Genomic DNA, 15,403 nt, shown 5'->3' on the forward strand with positions numbered 1-15,403 from the left:
AGAGAAGACCCAGAGGAGTTTGTTCTGAGTCCTGCCAACCTAAACTTAAGTGAAGCATGCCAGATTTCCAAGATTCCTTTGGGATCTTGGAACTCTACTATTAAAGATGCAATTGATTTGGTTTGATGAAACTACAAACACATAAGCCTTTGAATTATGACTTGCTGAGCTCAAATTGTCAAGAGACCTCTGAATTTGTATTGGTGGAATTAGAGTGGAATTAGAAGAGAAACCAATATTAGCACAGCATCATTTGTGGCTATATAAATAATGTCTGCTTATCAATAATATTCTGTCTCCTGGGTAGAGTTTGCACTCTTAAGAGCTTGGCTATTTAATTTAAATTATCCCTTCAGAAGCTCTTTGTTTAATAAAGATTGAGAAACAATACTCCATATACCTTGATGGATACAAAAATTTGACTTAGCCAGGCAAAATAACACTGAAAAAATAACACTTGTTCATTCTTGTTTTTCCAGATTATAGATACAAAAAAGACGAGCTTTTCAAAAGGCTGAAAGTTACAACTTTTGCCCAGTTGGTGAGTTTAGTTGTCTCTTGTTGGATTTTAAAACCACTTACTTGTGTACAATGTCATGAAATGAACTTTCACATTTGGAATCTAATGCTTGATAGCTGGTTTCTTCCATTGATTCTTTACTCCATTGTTAGGATTGCATTATTTTTTCATAATGTGTGTGTAATTTTATCTTTCTTTTTGGTATCTTGTAAGGTTATGCTTTTTTTTACCTGGAAAGTGGCCTTATTCCAGAATTTGAGTTTTTCATCTTTCTTGTATATTAGAGTTAATACTTAAAATCCAGGTCTCCAAATCAGCCAGACTTAAAACAATGGTGTCAAACTCATAAGAACAGGGACCACTGATTTATATACATAGATCTCTGAGGGCTGCATATTAAATTAGTTTCAAAAATGTGTTGTTATCTATGTTTTAGTGTATCTTCATTTATTTTGTCAAATAATTTCAAATTACATTCTAATCCAGTTTGGGTCATGCTGATTTGAGACATTTGTCTTGCCTGAAGTAAAAGGGACCAGATGATCTCTGAAGGCCCTTTTCTTTGTTTCCCTTGATTTTGTGACCATTTTTTTTTTTGTTCTTAATGCTATGTTAAAATAAAATTTGCCACGCTGAATAAGTCACTATGCCCCAACTCTTCAGCCTGCAAAATGAGGATGAATCAGTCTTCTAAATCAGAAAATAGGAATCATACATATATTCATTGTCCTCAGGCCCCCAAAATGTTGTGAGAATGAAAGCTAAATAGGAGAATAATATTGTAATAATTATATTTACGAAGTGCAATCTTGTCATGCCGTTGCAAATAATATTATGTTAGAGTCAAAATGCATAGGTTGACATAGTTTCAAAGTTGCTTATATGCTGCTTCCACAGAATTCCTTCCCTTGGTCTCTCAAGTTTACTGTGGAATGTTTGAGTTACACCAACAGGTCATTCATGAAGTGCCAGGCATTGTGCTGGGTCCTAAAGATAAAAAGATAATGATAAAAACAGATCCTACCTTTAAGAAGCTTATACTATAATGGGAAAACAGTATGTAAATATATGAGTATATAAAAATATAGGTAAATACAAGGAAATCAGGAAAGATTTCATGTAGGAGGTGATGATCAAACTAAATCTTGAAATAGGGTCAGGATATAGCTTAAGAGGTAAAGATGGAGAAGGAAGTGCATTATTCAGGCATAGGGTATGAATGATGGAGAAACCTCGGGAAAAGGTTTGGCGCTAGGGGAAGGTTGGGTGAAAAAAATCTAACTTATCTGGATCATAAAATATGTAAAGGGAAGTGATGTGTGTGTATATCGAATCTTGAAAAAGTAGTTTGGAGCAAAGTTGTAAAGTGCTTTAAATTCGAAACTGAGAAGTTTATATTTGAATCTTTAGGCAATAAAAAACCATGAAAGCTTATTGATCAGGATAATGGCATGGTCAGACCTATGCCTTCAGGGTTCATTCTAAGATAACCATTTGACTATAATAACTATCCAGAATCATCTCGAGCAACTAACACCGAGTTAGAGACTTAGGATTTGGTCTCAGCCTGAGGATATTGAGAATATATATATATATATATATATATATATATATATATATATATATATATATATATATATATATATATATTTTTTTTTTTTTTTTTTAACAAGGATACTTTAATGTCAGTCTTTTCCCATCTCCTCAAAAAAGTAAATACAAGATGGACTTAAAAGTTTCATTCTTCTTTTTCTACTAGGTCATCCAAGTTGCTTCTTTGTCTGATCAAACATTAGAAGTGACAGCAGAAGAGATTCAAAGGCTAGAAGGTAAAAACAAACAAACAAACAATGGTACTGGCTTATTAGGGCAACATTTGGCTGAAAAGCACTTATCCAGTGACCCCTGTTGTAATGATACTGTTAGGGATTCTGAGCCAGGACATGCTTGTTTATAATGGGAGCTCCTCTTGACCTTTAAAAAAAAATACTGAATAGTTACTTAACAGTTCTTTTTAAATGCCTCTTAAAAATCTCTGAAACTTTGCACTTTTTTGACATTTTAATCTTAGAATATTTAGCTGTTATTTTGCTCTTTTCTTCCTATTTAAGAAGATAGATATTTTTACCTTAGAATATTTAGATATATTCTAGATGTTTCTCTCCACTTAAGAACTAGATGTATTCTAGATGCTTTCTCTCCAATTAAGAATACAGATTTTTTTTTTTGGCCTTAGAATATTTAGATATATTTATATTCTAGGATATCTTTTCTCCAAATTTTACCTTAGAATATTAAGATGTGTTATAAATCTTTTCTTTTCAATTAAGAATATAAATTTTTAACATAAGAAGTCTTGTGCAAAACAAGATACTGAGCCATTGAACTGATAAAAAGATATAACTAAGAAATGGGTAAAAGATAATTGCATGCACTGAGTGCACATACTTAATGAGTTAATTTTATTAACTCCTTTCCAAAGAAAGGGTTTCTGCCATTTTTGGATATGGATTCAAAATGACAAGGGAGGGGAAACATGTTAAAGAGGAACATAAAATGGGCAGACCAGGAAGTGTGTTAATTTTGTCATCCCCAGCCAATGAGACTACTTGGGGGAGGGGAAGGAGGTGGGGAGTCCTTGTGTTTAGGATAGGAACTAAAAGGCTCATTCTTAATATCTATAAGGGAGGATCCCATGGATTTCAGATTTCTTGCAAGAAACTTAAATAAACAAACTTCATTTAAAAAAAAAATAATTGGTTTTTACCTTAGAATATTTAGATATATTCTTGATGTTTTCTCTCAGTGAAGAGTAAAGAATAAAATCCATCATTTGTACCCTTAAAAGTGACCTCAGAGAATTAAAAGCTCTGCTTTGTGAGCTAGAGCAGCTATCCTACAGCTTTTTTATTGGTAGAGAGTGTTTAGTTGTTAAAAGACTGGTGTACAGTCCAGGAACTTGACTATAGAGTATAAAACAAGTTTCCCACGGAGCTAATAGAGAGCACCAGGTTTGTGCAACTGTAATTTCCCTGGGAAAAGCTAATGAGACTCTGAAGAAGGTAGGATATCCAAAGGAATAAGGACTGCTCTATAACTGAAGCCAGTGCTAAGGGAGTCTTCTCATGTGAGTAACTGCCAATCTTACCTCTGGTTATGTCAGCAAGCCCAACTTTGGTTCTAAATTCTTCATTAAATTATAAGAGCATAAAAGCCCTCTATTTCCTTTTAAGAAATAAAGGTATTTTGTGAAAAACTTTTTCAGATAAGTTAGGAAGCAGGATGCTATAATATGTGAGTAGTGTTTGGTGTTTCAGAAATACTAACTCTGGGAGGTGCCCCTGCAGGTCGTACCTGGCTGTGCTGACTCACCTTCATTCTTCTCCATAGATCATAATTCTGCCCTTCCCATTCCCAATGCTGACAACAAGACCAATGGGAAAGGCAGTCCTACTGAGAAGCCACCTACCCCCATCGAGTTGGTCGGCAATGCCGGGGCAGGAGAATCAAACCGCTCAACGCTGCAGAGGTATCCGCCCCTCCCCCACCGCTGCTCTGCTACCTTTGGCCAAAGCTTTCGGCATCCTGTGACTCCTGGGCCCCATCAGAACGGAAGTCGGGGGCAACCAGCGGCTCTTGGCCCATAAACTCCTCAGAGATGGTGTCTTGTGTGCCATATTCACTTCACACAGAGGAAGGCTCGGGTCCAAGACTTGTGTGTGCCTTTCATGCTAACGGCTTCTTGGCTTGAGGCTTGCTAGGGAGAGCCATGGAGGGCTCTGAAGTCGGGAAGACCTGAGTCCCAGCTCTGCCTCAGTTCCACCTCCGTGAGCCTGAGCAAGTCACTTTCCCCTGTCAGCCTGGGTTTTCTCAGCTACAAAATGGATAGAGTAGAAACAGCATTTGCTTCACAAGATCAAACGAGATGATATTTTTAAAGCACTTTGTACAGTGCCTGACACAGTAGGTGCTTAATACATGCATTTTTCCTCCTTCCTTTCCTTCCTGTTTGATATTGGTTACAAACGCCCCTATCAGTGGAATGATGCAAATTCTCCCGTTTTTAGATAAACGACAAGAATGCAGATTCCCACAACTGCATTCGTTGTATCATCTTATGATCTGTTAATGTAAGTCCCCATTTTCATCTGAGATGCTCTGGTGTAGTAGCAACCCTGGACTGAGGGCCCAAAGGACCTCAGGTCTAATCCTGGCACCATCACTTCCTAGCTATGTGACCTTGAACTTTTCCAAATTTGAAGTTTGATTCTGAACAGTTTGAATCTGAACTTCCTGCCCCATCTGCCAGTCTGACAAGGTCATTGAAAAAAATCACATAAGATAATGTGTGAAAAGACCATGAAGACTGAGCAGTGTTATTGTTTCTGGTGTTTCTGCTGCTGCCATGATAAATAATGATATTGACTTGAAGAAACCATTTGCCCTCAATTTTCTGAGTCCAGCTCCCTAAACACAATACCCCTCTGTCTTCATCAAGGAAATTATAATCCTTATCTTTTGTTCCAAAAGAAGTGAATTAGGAATTAGCCCTTGGTTGGAGCATCTAGTCATTAGATGCCACCAGTGAATCTAGTGCTGCTATGAGCATCGATCCTGCTATCTGCAGGATAGCAATACAATTCAGGGATATTGTCTTCCTGTGACATAGTGACTTTGTGACTTAGACCAAATGGAGACATCTTGAATTCTCATCCCAGTTCTTTTGGGATTCATAAGGACCTTTCATTCTAAGGTTTCAGTATAAATGTGATATTTGTAAAACTCTTTGTAATTCTTAACACACTTTGTAAATGCTATAATTATTTCTTTACTCTTATGGTGAAAAAGAAGTAGAGGAAAGAAAGCAAGTGTATATTAAGCATGTACTGTGTGCTAGGAACTATGCTTTTTGCAAATATTACCTCATTTGATCCTCACAGCAACTTACAAGGTAAATTCAGTTTTATGATCTCATTTTATATTTTGAGGAAATTTGAAGCAGACAGCTTCACACTTGTTCAGCATCACACAGCTAATATCTGAGCCAAAACTGGAACTCGGTCTCCCTGACTTGGGTCTTGTGCTCCACCCACTGAACCATCTTGCTGCCTCTTAAAAAAATTTTTTGACAGATATCGAGTACTTAAGTAAGATTTGGCTAGACCCCCACTTAAAAATTTTAAGTAAGCTGTGGTTGTTGTTTTTAATATTCACAGTACTTTAAAATGGTGCTTTCATGTGGTTTGTGAAGATAAGTATTCCTAACATTCCTGCAGATTTTAATCCCTGTGCGCCTTTTTAAGTGAGATTTCAGCAGTTGCTCTGGTGACCAACCTTTCATGATATGAAAGAGTGAGGCTGCTCTTCCCATAAGAATGACAAGCACGGAGCACACTCTTCATTACATTCAGCCCCTTTCCAGCCTCTACCAGAACTCTTGGGCTCCCCTGGCTAAGCCTTCCAGAACTGATGGTCACCTTTATATCCTGAGAGGCTTCATGGCAAGATCTTAGTAGAAGATGATGTCAAACAATATAAAAATTCTCCTATATTTTTATATTTTTAAAAATCTTTTCCTTCCCTTCCAACTTCCCTCATTCATTCCCTGTTTGCTTTTTTTCCCTGACCCTCTTCAGAGTTCCATTGGATTAACTGTTCCCCTTTCTTTCTCTGAATGCTGCCCTTGTTGCTGGTGGTAGCATGTGCCCTTCAGGGTCTGTTCCCTCCCATGCTGGTCGCAGACCATACATTCTTTGAAGGTAAGTGCTGCCACATAGATGCCCATTCTTTGTGGTGGTGAGAGGATGGGAATACAGATCTTCTGCTGCCGTGTCCTTTTCCCTCACCTGAGGTATTTAGCATTTGGGTCTTTCTCTCTGCTAAAGGAGTGCCTTTGAGACTTTAGCTGACAACTCCCTGATAGTCACTGGCCTGTTTTTTCTCTTTTCAGCGTCATCAGTGGTGTTGGAGAACTGGACCTAGACAAAGAGTCGCTGAAGAAAACAGAGCCCAGCTCTAAAGATAAACCTTATCCCGATTGTCCCTTCCTGCTGCTAGATGTCCGAGATAGAGATTCTTACAATCAGTGCCATATTGTTGGAGGTAGGAAAGAGAGTCTCACAGTGACGTGGTCCAAGGGACAGATCTGCTTTTAATGTTAGTCAGTTGTTAAGTCTTGAAATGTCCCTAACTCAGAACCTAAGAAAATCACATTGTGGGAAATTGCACATAAGGAAATTTATGATTCATTTTTCCATGTAGTCCAAAAAAAGGAACTCATGGGCAGAGACTGCTTTTTATTTTTTGAAGATTAGGCTACAGTTGGGGAAGTTTCAAAATTTGCTTATCATATCCCTTTTCCTAAAGCATTTTGAGTCCATTATTACCAATTTTGAGTAACATTTTTTCTGTTTCTCATTTTAATTTTAAATTGACTAGTAAGACAACTGGGTCCAATCTATGGTCATATAAATACTAACTTCCTACACCTTTTCTCCTTTTTATTACAGCTTACAGTTATCCAATTGCCACCTTGTCTAGAACCATGAACCCTTATTCAAATGATATTCTTGAGTATGTATCCTTCAAAGCCTCTTTAAAGATTCAGGTGGTGCATCAAGTATTATAAGAAGTAATTGTTAACATCCAGCACTTGCTATGGGAGCTTGCTGGGGTTGCTATTGTATTGATCTAAAAATCTCAGGGTTTATTTTCTGCTTTTGACATTACTGGATCTTCACAAGATACTTTCAGATTTTACTGTACCAAACAGAATTATTTTTTCCTCTCTCTAGATTGTGTTCAGGGCAAAATCAGGTGGAATTATCTGCTTTATTGACAGCCAACCCAGAATGCTTTTCTCAACAATTTCCCTCAATAAGGCAGAAACAAATGCTTTGAAGGATGAAACCAACTGCTGTGTTGACAGAGACTAACCTTTACAACCTGTTCTTTTCTTCAAAAACAATTTTTTTTCCTACTCCATAGACACTACCCTATTAAAATGTCATCTTGTTATGAGGAAGGATTGTTTAATTCTTCATACTTACATTGCCAAGGCACAGCATACCTAGCACTTAGCAGATGTTCAATAATAATTGTTGATTGATTAGTTGATAAGATGAATTATAAAACTGAGATAAGGTTTTCCCAGAACCAGAAGTAAGTCCCAGGCATTAAGTGAAGATTGAACTGGATGCTAAGGTGGTAAACTTAATTCATTTGATAAATAGCGATGCAGCACTTCAGGAAAGGGTTGAGTCCTTAGTTCCTGGGCCAGCACTTGCTCAGGATGCATCTTGCCCAGTGGACTGTGAATGACAGAAATAGAGCTCCAACCATTGTCTTTAATTGTCTCCTTCCCCTGAATGATTGCCAGGACTCAGTAAATCAAATAACTGTAGTAAATGTGTCTTCAAAAGGAATAGGTTTTTCTGAAAAGGTCCTTGAATAGGCTTTCTAGATAAATTATCTATTTTGTTTACAATGTCCAAATGTTAAACATTCCTTCAGTTGGTGAGTCATCCTCTCTGGTTTTGGGGGAGTGAGCTTAGTTAATATCCACTTAAAATTAAAGAATACTTATTAAAGGCTGTAAGAATCTTAACTAACCTGACTCTTAGAAAAATGCCCACGGCAAGATTATCATTCTCTATGACGATGATGAGAGGCTGGCCAGCCAAGCAGCTACCACCATGTGCGAACGAGGATTTGAGAACCTTTTCATGCTCTCTGGAGGTGAATAAAATGCTATTTATTTTTATTTTTTGTTTTTTCAATATCCTGCAATTTTGCTAAAGTTGTTGTTTCTAGTAGTTTTAAGTTGATTCTCTAGGATTGTCTATTCATGTACCATCATATCATGTACAAAGAATAATAGCTTTGTTTCCTTGTTGTGTTTTGTTCTTATTGGGCCTGAAAACAATATCTGTATGTACCTCCATGAAAGCCTTCATATTTCTTTTCCTCTAGCCCTGAGAATTAAATTTTCTTATAAGTCTTATTGCTTTGGCTTTAAAACCCAATAAACAAGAAAATCGGGCCTTGGGAAGGGGAGATTAGAATTCCTCAGACTGCCAAAAAGAACTTATATTGCCTAGTGGTATTTTATTTGTTACTAAAACAGTTGAGAAAGACAGCAGATTTTAACACCTTAGCTTCTACTCTGTAATACACATAAAGGTTCTTTTAGGGATTGACATGATGCCCTAAGATATCAATTTCTTTTTTAAATGATCTTTATCCAGGTCTAAAAGTCTTAGCTCAGAAATTCCCCGAGGGACTGATTACTGGGTCATTGCCACTGAACTGTCAGCAAACACCAAATCCTGGGTCTGTCCGAAAGCGATCTAGCACCAAAGTGCAGACTCTGTGTGCTGAGAATAAGTGGAGATTTACCCCAGAAGATTTAAAAAAAATAGAATATTATCTGGAAGAAGAGCAAGTTCCTCTGGAAACTCCTGGTAAGACATATATGTGCCTATGATCCCATGTACACATGTAGCTGGGCTAGCAATGATTTTAAGAAAAATCCAAATCTTAGTCATTACCTTAATTTTCAACTAAGTCTTCAGATGGTTGTTTTCTAGAGTTCTTGGGGTTCTTTGCATTTTGCTCTGTGTGATGCCTCAGGATTGAATATGACTTCATCATGAAAAAAGCCTGGTTTCTCACAGAGCATGTAGCTTCTTGCAGTATTTGGGTGAGATGGGGGTCCCTGCCTGTCTGCCCAGAAACTTGGGTGCCTCTAGAAGTGGAGCAGGGGCCTGCCTCTTAAGTCCTGGTACCTGCTGGTAGGGGCCCTGGAGCGGCCTCCAGGCAGGCCTGAGTTGGATGGCCTCTTGATGTCTCCCTTTGGGGGAGGGGTTTAGTTTCATTTCAGTGCCCCCAAAGGCTCTTTGCGCAAATCCCCTACCTTTCCCTCTCTCAATCACAGAACTCCGATCCGTGGGTAAGGCCTCACTGGCCCAAGCCTAAGACCATGGTACACAGGAGCAGGCTTTCAGCTGGTGCTCTCCTTCTTCTTTCCAGGCCGACTGAGCCGGGGCAACTCCTCCGTCCGGGATCTCAAGGTCCCTGGTGGCAGTTCCTCTGGAAGGGACATCAAGGCCACAGCTGTCCGCAGCAGCCAGAGCCTGCCTACCGGCAACCCCGCCAGCAGCCTGAACCCTCGCTCGTTTAGCAGTGGCAACCTTCAGAGCAAACCCTGGAAGTAAAGACCTTGTCAAATAAATTCTCTCCCATTTGTGGGAGCCCCTAAGCACTTCCCAAGTTGGTAACTTCTTCAGAAGGCAGACGTGGGTAATGGAGACCTCCTCCGGGAGGACCGGTGACCGAGGTAGAGATGCGCGACAGGCTTTAGTTCTTCCCTGCTGTTTACAGAGTGTTGGAGTCATCTGCTCAAATAGGAAAAAGAACTGTCTGGGGTGTCTCTTGTCTGCAGTGTGCTCCAGCCTGTTTACCTGTATCCCCATTTCCCCCCTTGTAAATACTCCATTCACGTCCACTAGTTGGGGTCTCCCAATATCTTCTCTTTCCATTTATGAAGGAATCTTCAACAAAACCTTCGAGATGACTTCTTGAGAAGTTGTCCTGGGAACTCCCAGTGACTCTTAGAGTCCGTCCTGCTGGCCGTCTCCACACCAGGTGTTGAACCACGTCCTTGCAAGCCACCTTCCCCAGCACTGGTGCGGGTCGTGCCATGAACCTGGGGGCTGATGGCTAGGTGTCCAGATGTCCACACATTTGAGGACGTAGTGGAACAACCTTAGGACTTGCGAATTGTGTCTTCCCTTTGGTGACGGTGCTTACTCATCCGTAGCATAGAGGGATTGTTACTGTACAAGAAACCAGAGGGTTTATCAGGTTTAAATGGCAGTCTCCTCCTAGACTCCTTGATGGTAGACTGCAGTAGAAAATATGGTGACTGGAAGTCATCACCTTCCTACACTGGAGCTTCTGGTTGAGGGGAGAGTTCTCTTTCTTTGTCCAAGTCTTCAGCTCCTGTCAGTCTTTGCTTGTGTCCTGTGTACCCTTCCATCCTGCTTCTGGCCCCAGATATACAGTATTAGCTGAATTGTGTAATTTGTCCAATTCCTTCCTTATTCCTCATTCCTGTCACTGAGCTCTGACTATGGAGTTATGAGAGTATTGGTTCTGACTTAGGCTAGAATTTTAATTCAATATTAACCAAACTGCTAGTTGGGTGCCTCATTGATTCTGTTTAGCCTGTCAAGAAGACTTGGGTAAAGGTAAGGGATTCTGAAATATTTATGGCCTGTAATATATAGTTCTGAAGTGGCAATAATAGTCACAGTAATGTGATTTTTCAAAATCCAAATGAAAAATTCTTCTCCTTGCTTTGCTTTGTCTTGACTTTCTGTTTTTTTTTTCTCTTCACAGTCAAGTTCCCCAGGGACACAGCCCTCAAGGGTAAGAGAATCAAATGAACAGTTAGACAGTATTTCAGAGAGCCCTGTGAGAAAACAGCTTATCTGAATTAGGGTCTGCTAAAATGTAGCTCTTTGTTCTCATTTCTTAAATGTAGCATTTTCCTGGATGTAGGAATCAGACTTTTCTAAGACATTGTGAAGAAGCAGGGGCCAAGCCATGCTTGAAAAAAATGTTCAAGAATTGTCTTATTAAAATTCAGCGGATGTTTTTGCAAAATACTTGTTGCCTAAGACCCTCAATCAGCCTTTCAGCTGATGCCAAAATGCTCCAGTGTTTATTTCTTCTTTAAGGCACAAATAGAAAAAAGGCTTTTTTTTCCCTCCCAGCCCTATGTACTCTTGAAAAAATCAGTATATCCCAAGCTTAACAAGATTTTTCAGCCATTGGATGTAATTTTTTAAGAAAAAAAAAATCTGTTCTGCTGCAGAACAAAACACTCACTACTCTGCCATTTGAGAATGGCCAGTCAGGAATATATTCACTTTCCTTCCCCCATTTTGAAAGTCAATCAATGTACTCTGCTAACAGTTTTGCTCTTTGTTCCCTTTGCTCCTATGACCACATGACACTAGATTTTTAGAGATTTTATTATCTGCACATATTTTTGTTGTAGGTTAATTGAATCTTTTAGGATTGCAGCATGTTTTAAGTTTCAGATGTATTTAACAGAGTTTGAATGTATTTTATAAATATTTTTGCATAGATGTAATAGACCTCTGGTCCTATTGGTGGGGTTTTTAAATTTACTGGGCCTCAAAAGATCTGTGCTGATTTTGCACCTTAGATATCCTGGATAAGTTTTCATTTTATGTTTCAACTGTTTTTTAATATTTTCCCTTTAATAGTATCCTCATTAGCTTATTGGTATGTTTGTATTGTTGTTCAATTGATCAGTGATACTCTGTGTGATTAAGATTGTTTGCAGATTAAAGTACAATGCACAGCAATTTTGTTGTTTGATACGAATATCCTGTAACATACCAACCTTACCATCCAATCTGATGAGACAGCTTTTTTTGGTACTTATTAGACAAATGCAGTCTGAGAAGGGAGTATTGTTTAATTTGAAAAGAGAGATGAGCCAGATTCAATTCTACGCCAGTGTGTTAAGGCCCTAGCCACTTGGGGCTCTTTAATGTGCTCTTTCACTTGCTCACTCACTGAGAACAACCTTAAGCTAATTATTACTTGTTTTGGTCAGTATGCCATGAGGTTTAATAGCTGTCAGTACAGGGGACTTGAAACTCCATGGATGAAAGGTGTTTTATCAATATAAACTTAGTGTGAATAATGACTTCATCTGAGCAAAAGTGATAGCCAGAATTTCAACCATCTGGTTAAATAATCTTAAAGTGGAGTTGGTAAAAAAAAAAAAAAAAAAGGAAAAAAAGAAAGAAAAGGAAAGAAAAAGAAAGAAAAAAAGGCATTTTATCTCAAGTTTTTTTTTCCTTCTTTTCAATTTTGTTCATTAACAAAAGTCATACCTGGAGTTATTTTATTTTATATTTTTAAACTAAAAATCTCAAACCTAACCAGCCATATTTCAAGTAGGAGTAAAACAGAATTAAAAGAGAAGAAATCTAGTCATTCATTAGGTGTTCAGGGTTTGTTTCCATGGTGCTATTTTAGACCAAACTAAAATTTTCAAGTCTTTTTAGGCTACCAGAAGAAAAATTCCAAATGCCTCCTAGCCCTTTCTTTTCTCTTGGGAGAGACATCCCACTTTGGGTGGTAGGTAAGGTTTTCTCTTACTGCTTCCTAATAATTTGCACATGGAAGGGGGGAGGAAGGAACTATGGATTTTTATTATGGTCCGTTTGACCTCTTTAGAAGAGTTCATTTCTAATCATCCAGATTAAAATCCATTGCAAACTCCGCCCTATTTTGAGGGCTCTCGTTGTTGTTTACTTTTCAACTAATGAAAATGTTCCTAAAAGTTTTAATGTGTTTATTTTCTTCCAAATGTCAAGGATGTAACTGCTCAAATTGTTTTTTGAAGAAACATCAGAAACATGTCAATTATAACTTATTAAGTATGTGGATATTTTGAGTGCTTGTTGGGAATTCAACTAATATTTAAATTAGTGGATGTATTTTTAATATAAAAGCAATAGAATGGGACACCATGCTTCAGAAATATCAGCTAAAGTGAATTTGAATGGTAACATTGCCCTGGCATTATAGTAAACATAAAAAAAAAAATTTGCAGTGCCCTTAAAACAGCATGCTAGTCAATTTTAGCGTACATTGTGTGATTCCAAAACTTATGTGCCTCTGATTTAATCTGAAATGTCAAATGTGAGTTGCACAGTACCAATATGATTTTGACTATAGCCATCTAACATCAAAATACCCACCAAAATATCCTGAATTAAGAGTGTAGTATGGATAGAACACTAGCCTTGATGTCAGGAGGACCTGAATTCAAATCTGACCTCAGACATTTAACACTTCCTGGCTGTGTGACCCTGGGCAAGTCACTTAACCCCAATTGCCTGGGGGGGGGAAGGGTAGTAAACAATATGAACAGAGCCATATCTTTTGTACTTCTCATTAGTTGCCCTCCTCCTCTTCCCTCCCTACACTGAATATTTGTTGCTTAAAACAGAAGTACTAATCTGGGTTGCCAAATGGCTTAGTGGATAGAGCCTTGGACCTGGGGTCAGAAGGACCAAAGTTCAAATCCAGCCTCAAATACTTATGAGATGTGTGGCTCTGGGTATGTCACTTATCCCTATTTGCCTTAATTCACTGGAGGAGGAAATCAAAAGCCACTTGGGTCTCTCTGACCAGAAAATAACAGCATATCATGATTTGGGGGCCCACAAAGAGCCACATACAACCGAACAACAACAAAAGGCTGTTAATGGACCAGCCAAATAAGTCTTCACAAGTGAACACAAATGGGACCATGTTTTTGCCATGTCCAGTAGTCCTGTGCTGCCATATTGAGCAACTTGGTAGTATTTTTGAACATGTATATCATGCTGTGACAACCACTGTATGATGGTGACCGTAGGTGAAGGGCCTTGGTCACCCCTCACATTTTGGGAAGAAATGCATTAGTGATCCCTGGGATTTTCATTTACCAGGAGGAGACAATCCCTGAGCTGGTGGTTGCCTTCAGAATCCCCTTGGATGTTGTTATGCTCTTTATGATTTGTTTTTCCTTAAGACTCCTGAGCCTAGCAGACTATAAATATCCCAGATAGGAATTTTTTTTTTTTAATCCAAGATTCCCAAGCAAGGGAATCCTTCAATGGAACTGGTGCCTTCCTTCAAACTCTTGCTCCTTGCTCATGTCCGTCCAATCTTCTTTCTCTCCAGCAGCCTTCAATCCTGCCCATCTGTTGTACCAGTACTCAGACATCATCTCAAAATGTTTGTATGATAGAAAAATCTTTTCTCACTGTATATGGTGACCAGAGTCTCACAGGATAAGGTGCCCTCAGTACTTTTGAGATATTAGAAGCATTTATTGGTCACCTAATAAAAGTATGATTTAAAAATGAAAATTGCTGTCTTTTAACTAGATAACAGGAAAGAATTAAGTATTTTTGAGTAGTCAAACTGTTACTTCAATAAACCATCACAATTCTGTCTGTGTTTGCTCTTTTATAAGATTGGTGTGGTGTGCTAACCTTGTCAGCAAGGTGCTGAACAGTGGCATGTGAACACAGTAATAGTCCACAAAAGCACGATTTGATTAACTTTATGAAGTAGTGTGGGTGAGCGGAAGACTTTGAGTCTCCTAGGTTTACTTGCTGTTGGCAGGCTCTGGGAACAAGCTGCCAAATGGATAATCCTTAGAAATCTTTGAAGGCCCTATTGGCTGTCCTGTGACAACTGCTGTGTAAGAGGCCTTTGGTCCCGTGAGAGTTCTGGGAGGGCAATGGACAGGGAGCTGGACTTGGAGTCAGGAAGGTCTAAGTGACCTTGGGGGACACAACTTAACCTTTCCCCAAATCAGATGGGGCTACAGTCTTGTGAAGGTCAAATGAAGTAATGCCTGAAGTACTTGGCAAACCTTTAAGTGTTTCCAGCCAATATTCTTCGTCACGATGGGGACAGTAGTTTGCTAGAATTTAGCCATTTACAAAACGTTGGTTCTCGCTTCTTTAAACCATGGAGCTTGTAGTCTTAGCAGATAGGCATCCCCTCCTGCTCTCCACTTAATATCACGCACATATATCCCCAGAAGTTAGAAGAAACACCCTTTGGCTGGCTGACCAATACTGTGTTATCTGCTTCATGTTTTTTGGCATTTCAGTCATTTTCAATTTTTTATGACCTCTTTTGGGGTTTCCTTGGCAGAGAAATTAAAACGGTTTGCCATTTCCTTTTAGGTTTATGTTATAGATCCCAATTTTTCACGCTGGAGACAAAAATATCAGTAAAATATTTCTATTAAAAAAGACCAGTCCACAGATC

At 38.7% G+C, this 15,403-nt stretch overlaps 1 protein-coding gene across 6 annotated transcripts in view; it reads left to right on the forward strand.

The window, feature by feature from the left end:
• Positions 1 to 9,779, forward strand: part of CEP41 (centrosomal protein 41) — a 27,458-nt gene extending 17,679 nt beyond the window's left edge. For all 6 annotated transcript variants that reach the window (XM_074271128.1, XM_074271127.1, XM_074271126.1 and 3 more), the window contains 8 exons: positions 480 to 541; positions 2,280 to 2,349; positions 3,911 to 4,049; positions 6,471 to 6,622; positions 7,030 to 7,097; positions 8,143 to 8,257; positions 8,767 to 8,982; positions 9,551 to 9,779. In XM_074271128.1, coding sequence (XP_074127229.1) covers positions 480 to 541; positions 2,280 to 2,349; positions 3,911 to 4,049; positions 6,471 to 6,622; positions 7,030 to 7,097; positions 8,143 to 8,257; positions 8,767 to 8,982; positions 9,551 to 9,735 — 1,007 coding nt within the window. In that variant the 3' untranslated portion in view covers positions 9,736 to 9,779. The remainder of the gene's footprint in view (positions 1 to 479; positions 542 to 2,279; positions 2,350 to 3,910; positions 4,050 to 6,470; positions 6,623 to 7,029; positions 7,098 to 8,142; positions 8,258 to 8,766; positions 8,983 to 9,550) is intronic.
• The last annotated feature ends 5,624 nt before the right edge of the window (positions 9,780 to 15,403 follow it).

This window comes from Sminthopsis crassicaudata, chromosome 5, assembly GCF_048593235.1.
Source record: "Sminthopsis crassicaudata isolate SCR6 chromosome 5, ASM4859323v1, whole genome shotgun sequence".
In the NCBI taxonomy this organism is placed as follows: domain Eukaryota; kingdom Metazoa; phylum Chordata; class Mammalia; order Dasyuromorphia; family Dasyuridae; genus Sminthopsis; species Sminthopsis crassicaudata.